Consider the following 5,995-nt stretch of genomic DNA (forward strand, 5'->3'; position numbering starts at 1 on the left):
TGCGCTAGCAGGTGTGATTTAAAGGGATATATCAGTAGAAAAGCTGTAGTATTTTCAAATTACTGTGCTTCCCTCCCTCATATCCCCCTGAGACGAGAGATTTATGTATTTTTTGTCTGGAAAAAAATCCTCTGACGCAAAAAACGTAATTTTGTGTCATCGGAGGACTTTTTGGCCAGAGGCTAGAAACTACAGCCAGTGCTAGGAGCTAGTTCCGCATGTTTTAAACCCACCCATAGGGGGTGGGATCTCACTCACAGAATGTACAAATAGTGTCAGCCATCTTTTTTTGGAAGCTAAGCTACCAGGCTCTTGTTCTGTGGAGAAAGCTGAGTGGTAGGGGTTAACATCCTCTTTTTTCCGGCCGTCGAGATCGTCCAAAATGTCCGGGATTTGGCTTTTGCTTTCTACAGTCGCCATTCATTGTTTACATGCACCCCTTTTGTTTCAATCTAACTGAATTCATTCCGATTGGTGAATCTGAATGTAGTGTTTACATGAACGCTAAACAAGTGATCGGTTGATGTGCGTTTTATCATTGCTAAGAAAAATCCCGCTCCTCCGTGAGAGATAGCCTACGAGACCGGTGTCGCTCATCAGTAATCACGCCACCGGCCTCGCGCCGTTCTCCCGCGCCCCTCAGCCTCGTCCTGCTCGCCACAGTAAACATAATGAATGGCGACGGTATGTAATGGCTGACAAAAGCCGAATCCCGGACATTTTGGGCGATCTCGAAATCCCGGGCAGACTCGTCACGGAGACTCACGATAAAACGGCGTCTTTTAAGTTTCGAGTCAACTAGTAGCCTAGCCTAGTTGTTTAACTGCGCTCTCTTACCGGTAGGCGTGGCTTGGGAGTGGCCTCGTAGGGCAGTGAAGCAAGTGCATTCTGGGAGTTGTTGTCTTTCATCCACATGAGCCAAAAATACATTTTCTGGCTTTTCTCAGTCTAGAAGGCTCCAAATTCAAAAATAATTTCACATTTCTACTACATAAATGACCTATTTTAAATACACATTCATCGTTCCAGAGGTGAAGTATCCCTTTAAACTTTCTTAAAATATACAGGCCTGTTGCCATAAGAAAACTATGATGTGTTTCAAAGAAAAAAAAAAACAATCCGGAATAGCTAAAACATCTAATATAAAAAAGGCTGAATTCAGAATGGCAGAAATAGTACTAGCATACTATTCTGAATTCAGCTCAATGTGGTTTTACGTATGTTCAAAAGGGAAAAATCGACTTTTAAGAAACAATAGAATCACCTAGTTGCATAAACTCCCACTCGTGTAGTGGTGGGCAGATCGAGGCTTTGTGAAACAATGAAACAGTTGAAGCAAATGTGCCATATTGTGTCGAGGCTTCGAAACAATCCGACACCCGTCTCAACGGTGACACCTAGTGGTCACTTGCAGGTGTTGATCTGAAACAACCTTGACAACCAGCCATTCAATTTTTTTTTCCATTTCTTTATTATTGTATTTTTCTAATATGTGAAGCTTGTAACCTGTAGGCTCCTCACTGTGCATAATGTTATTTTGGTCATGAAAAATGAATATTAATCAAATAAATCAAGCCACAATGTCTCACTTTTTTATAGATTTGTATTCAAAAATATTGATTTCTCTGCTGTGGAAGGACTTAGCCTACTTCTTTTTTTTTACAGATAATTTCTCCAGCCTTTGAAAAAATCCTCTCACAAGGGACACTTGTTGCTGGCATGCAAAGATATTTTTTAGCAAGGACATACAAATAATTATATTTCAAACAATGCATACCTTGCTTAGATGGCCCAGCAGTGTCAGTAGCAGGCCTAGGTACAGGGGGAATGATACCATCCTCTGCACCCTGCAAAATGGCAGGATGAGTGCTCCTCAAATGGCGCATCATGGATGATGTATTGTTGCAGTAGGCTAGCTGCCGATCACAATACATACATATCACTTTATTTGGGGTTTCCAAATGGAAATGCTCCCACCCACACCACAGATGTATGGCATCTCTTCTGTGGAGCCTCCATTTTTATTTATCTATCTATGTATCTATCTATTAATCTGTCTATATATATTTCTATCTATGCATCTATTAATGTGTCACTATATGTGTAGCCTATAGGCTAGTACTCTGTCTGTCTCTAGTCTATCAGTCAATGTGTAAATTTAAATGTAAGCCTAAATATAACTAAACAAATCGCACTATAAATGTCACTATATCACCAAAAATCTGCTATCTCAAAATCAAACTCCTCTCACAAAAACCCACGAGGTCAAGATGCGTTGACTTAACTTTTACAGATGTGCGATTGTGTGGTCTGTTCCCGACCCTGTCAATCAAACGCTGATTCGGCGGACAATGTCACCTGTCGAAACACTTGTGAAACACTCCGAAGCTTCATTTAGCCGTAGTCACGTGACATGGGTGTTTTGAATCACGCTTCGGATCAGTGTTTCGAAACATCTGCGCTTCGGGATCTCGAAAAGCTTCTGAACGTCAGTTTCGCGTCAGCCATCCCTACACTCGTGCAAGTCTGGAGAATCATGACTGTTAATGAAGAGGGAGGGATTATCATTAATTAGCCAAAGTCTGTAGAGTACAAAAAGACCAAAGGGCAGCACCTCAGCAGTGTGACTAGCTGTTGAACAATGGCAGGAAGTTGGTGTGCTGTTCAGTCTCTGGCACTTTGTGTTTGGTTCTGTGCGTTCAGTCATGCTGTTCCGAAGTGGAGTGATCTGCCCCAGAATCCTCAAGCTCTGATGTTCCAGCAAACTGACCAGCGGTTTCAAATGCCAGTTCAACAGCAATCTAGTCAATGGTTTCCTCAGCAGGTTCAAAAGCTGGTTCAAAAGCCAGTTCAGCAGCAAGCTAGTCAATGGTTTCCTCTGCAGGTTCAAAAGCCAGTTCAACAGCAAGCTAGTCAATGGTTTTCTCCGCAGGTTCAAAAGCTGGTTCAAAAGCCAGTTCAACAGCAAGCTAGTCAATGGTTTCCTCCGCAGGTTCAAAAGCCATTTCAACACCAAGCTAGTCAACAGTTTCCTCAGCAGGTTCAACAGCAAGCTAGTCAATGGTTTCCTCCGCAGGTTCAAAAGCCAGTTCAACAGCAAGCTAGTCAACAGTTTCCTCAGCAGGTTCAACAGCAAGCTAGTCAATGGTTTCCTCCGCAGGTTCAAAAGCCAGTTCAACAGCAAGCTAGTCAACAGTTTCCTGAATCAGTTCAACAGCAAGCTAGTCAACAGTTTCCTCAGCAGGTTCAACAGCAAGCTAGTCAACAGTTTCCTCAGCAGGTTCAACAGCAAGCTAGTCAACAGTTTCCTGAGTCAGTTCAACAGCAAGCTAGTCAACAGTTTCCTCAGCAGGTTCAACAGCAAGCTAGTCAACAGTTTCCTCAGCAGGTTCAACAGCAAGCTAGTCAACAGTTTCCTCAGCAGGTTCAACAGCAAGCTAGTCAACAGTTTCTTCAGTCAGTTCAACAGCAAGCTAGTCAACAGTTTCCTCAGCAGTTTCAGCCTAAGCAGCCAGTGGCACAGGCAGAGGCCCTTGACAAATGTACTGTAGCTGATTATGAGCAGATTCAATGTGGACCACCTGGTATCAGTGGTGCTGAGTGTGCTGCTATCAACTGCTGCTTTAACGGACAGCAGTGTTACTATGGGAAGGCAGGTAAGAGTGTAGAGTCAATGTAGAGGCATTCATGTTAAACTGATCCTCAGCAATAAGCTGCTCTTGTAACTCGTTCCAGTGACTGTCCAGTGTATAAGAGATGGTCAGTTTGTGGTAGTGGTGGCTAGAGATGTTACGCTGCCTCGATTGAGCCTGGATTCAGTCCGTCTCCTGGGTGGAAGTGATCCAGCTTGCAGTCCTGTGGGATCCACACCTTTCTTTGCTATATACCAGTTCCCTGTCACTGCATGTGGCACAAGCATGATGGTGAGTAGCTGCTTGTGGTTTTGGTCTGCATGGCTTAGAATGGATTGGATGCTAACAGTGTTACTATTTGCAGGAGGACAGTGGATATGTGGTGTATGAAAACAGAATGACCTCCTCATATGAAGTGGGTATCGGACCACTTGGTTCCATTACAAGGGACAGCCATTTTGAGTAAGTGATGTATGCTTTATCATAAACGTGAATCATTGACAAATGCTACAAGCTCACTGTTTGTCGTCGTCCAGGCTTCTCTTCCAGTGTAGGTACTCTGGTACCTCTGTGGAAGCTCTGGTTGTGGAGGTCAACACCGTTCCTCCACCTCCACCAGTAGCTGCTCCTGGACCCCTCAGGGTGGAGCTTAGACTGGCAAATGGTCAATGTGTCACCAAAGGCTGTGCAGAAGGTAAGTGTTGGTCCCAAGTATGCCTAAAGCCTTTCTAAAACTCCAGTTTCTAGTTAAACACTGCATTCTTCCTCAGGGGACGAGGCGTACACGTCCTACTACAGTGATGCTGATTATCCAGTTACAAAAGTCCTGCGGGAGCCTGTGTATGTTGAGGTGCACATTTTGGAGAGGACCGACCCCAACATTGTCCTGATGCTGGGACATTGCTGGGCGACATCAACCCCCAGTCCACTCAGTCTACCCCAATGGGATCTTCTGGTTGATGGGTGAGTAAGGCCAGTCTTTATCCATCTAGTGTGCTGTAAGGCATTTCTGACTGCCTCTTTGCCTTTCAGATGCCCTTACCAGGATGATCGTTACCTGACCACATTGGTTCCAGTGGCTGGATCATCTGGTCTTCAGTTCCCGACCCACTACAAGCGCTTTGTTGTGAAGATGTTCACATTTGTAGATCCAGCATCACTGGCTCCTCTGCAGGAAACCGTATGCTCTGCAGCCTTACCTCAAGCCTTAATATTAGTGCTTTTTACAGTGAATTCTATGGCTTAACCCTTTCCCCCTCTGTTAGATCTTCATCCACTGTAGTACAGCGGTGTGCCATCCCTCCTCTGGCTCCTGTGAGCAAAGTTGCACTAGGAAAAGTGAGTGCTTGCTGTAAGTTGACTTCAGGAACTGAGAATTTATTTAAATGCCCCTCATGCTTCTACCACTTTTTACAGGAAGAGACACGCACGTCAAGACCATCTCTAGTGGGCAAACTGTGGTGTCTAGTGGACAAGTTAACCTGGTCAAGTGAATTTAAGTGTTTTAATAAACTTCATGAAACTCAACATGTTTCTCTTTGGTATTCATTTCTGTCTGAGTTGGATGTTTCATGACTGTTGTCAGTTTGACTTCTGCACTACAAAACCTTTTTCTTTTGTGCATTGAGATTCTTGACTTGAACTAAACAAGCCAAGTTTCTGCCTAAGCCATTTAACTTTACTATTTGCCAAGTTCTAGTCGTTAACTTGGGCCCGGGTTCATGTTTCACATATCAAATGAAGGATTTAGCTTCTGTCTGGTTGAGGCTTTACATACGACTTTATGGCTGGACTAGCATAACTGCATATCTTGATGCCTCAAACCCCTCTGAGGTCACTCGTTGGGTTTTTGGAATTTTTTTTTTTTTAGTCACGCAAGTATAAAATCATATCTTGGGATAAAGGATGAGTGCAACTGTTGTATCCCAACTAGGTAGCTGTCCAAGACCTTGTTTACACCTGGTACTAAGAAGCATTTTTGTAAATCAGGTCACAGGTGGACTGTGGTAAATGAAGGTGTAAAAAGGGGCTATTTTTTTTTAGCTTGTTTACTTTTGGCCACTTCCAGAGGTAGTCCAACACATTCAACCAGATTTCTTTCATAGAGTAGATGCTCATGTGGTTGAATGTGTTCGAACAGCCACAAAACGGTGTACTCTACCGCTGACCTAGTACGTAAACATTTAAGAAGTGCGCTAGCAGGTGTGATTTAAAGGGATATATCAGTAGAAAAGCTGTAGTATTTTCAAATTACTGTGCTTCCCTCCCTCATATCCCCCTGAGACGAGAGATTTATGTATTTTTTGTCTGGAAAAAATCCTCTGACGCAAAAAACGTAATTTTGTGTCATCGGAGGACTTTTT

At 43.6% G+C, this 5,995-nt stretch overlaps 1 protein-coding gene across 11 annotated transcripts; it reads left to right on the forward strand.

The window, feature by feature from the left end:
* Positions 1–2,598: 2,598 nt before the first annotated feature.
* On the forward strand, positions 2,599–5,159 carry LOC311304935 (zona pellucida sperm-binding protein 4-like). 11 transcript variants are annotated; one of them, XM_084432300.1, is made up of 10 exons: positions 2,623–2,836; positions 2,885–3,208; positions 3,245–3,656; positions 3,736–3,923; positions 3,997–4,094; positions 4,169–4,326; positions 4,403–4,595; positions 4,665–4,812; positions 4,898–4,970; positions 5,049–5,159. In XM_084432300.1, exons 1-10 carry the CDS (start codon positions 2,642–2,644, stop codon positions 5,123–5,125), a joined length of 1,866 nt encoding a protein of 621 aa, XP_084288426.1. In that variant the 5' UTR covers positions 2,623–2,641; the 3' UTR covers positions 5,126–5,159. The 11 variants fall into 11 exon arrangements, with proteins under 11 accessions (XP_084288419.1, XP_084288420.1, XP_084288421.1 ...); XM_084432294.1 differs by lacking the exon at positions 2,885–3,208 and having other exon boundaries at positions 2,621–2,836; positions 3,210–3,656; XM_084432295.1 differs by lacking the exon at positions 2,885–3,208 and having other exon boundaries at positions 2,621–2,824; positions 3,210–3,656.
* The last annotated feature ends 836 nt before the right edge of the window (positions 5,160–5,995 follow it).

The sequence above is a fragment of the Rutilus rutilus genome (assembly GCF_951802725.1).
Source record: "Rutilus rutilus genome assembly, chromosome: 15".
NCBI classification, from domain to species: Eukaryota; Metazoa; Chordata; class Actinopteri; order Cypriniformes; family Leuciscidae; genus Rutilus; species Rutilus rutilus.

What these genes read in the sequence shown, in the direction of transcription:
- LOC311304935 (XM_084432293.1), top strand. Translation starts at nt 2,642, where the DNA reads ATGGCAGGAAGTTGGTGTGCTGTTCAGTCTCTGGCACTTTGTGTTTGG. An exon ending in ACAAGGGACAGCCATTTTGA is followed by an intron (nt 4,095 to 4,168) that starts GTAAGTGATGTA and finishes GTCGTCGTCCAG; the next exon opens with GCTTCTCTTCCAGTGTAGGT. An exon ending in TGGCTCCTCTGCAGGAAACC is followed by an intron (nt 4,813 to 4,897) that starts GTATGCTCTGCA and finishes CCCCTCTGTTAG; the next exon opens with ATCTTCATCCACTGTAGTAC.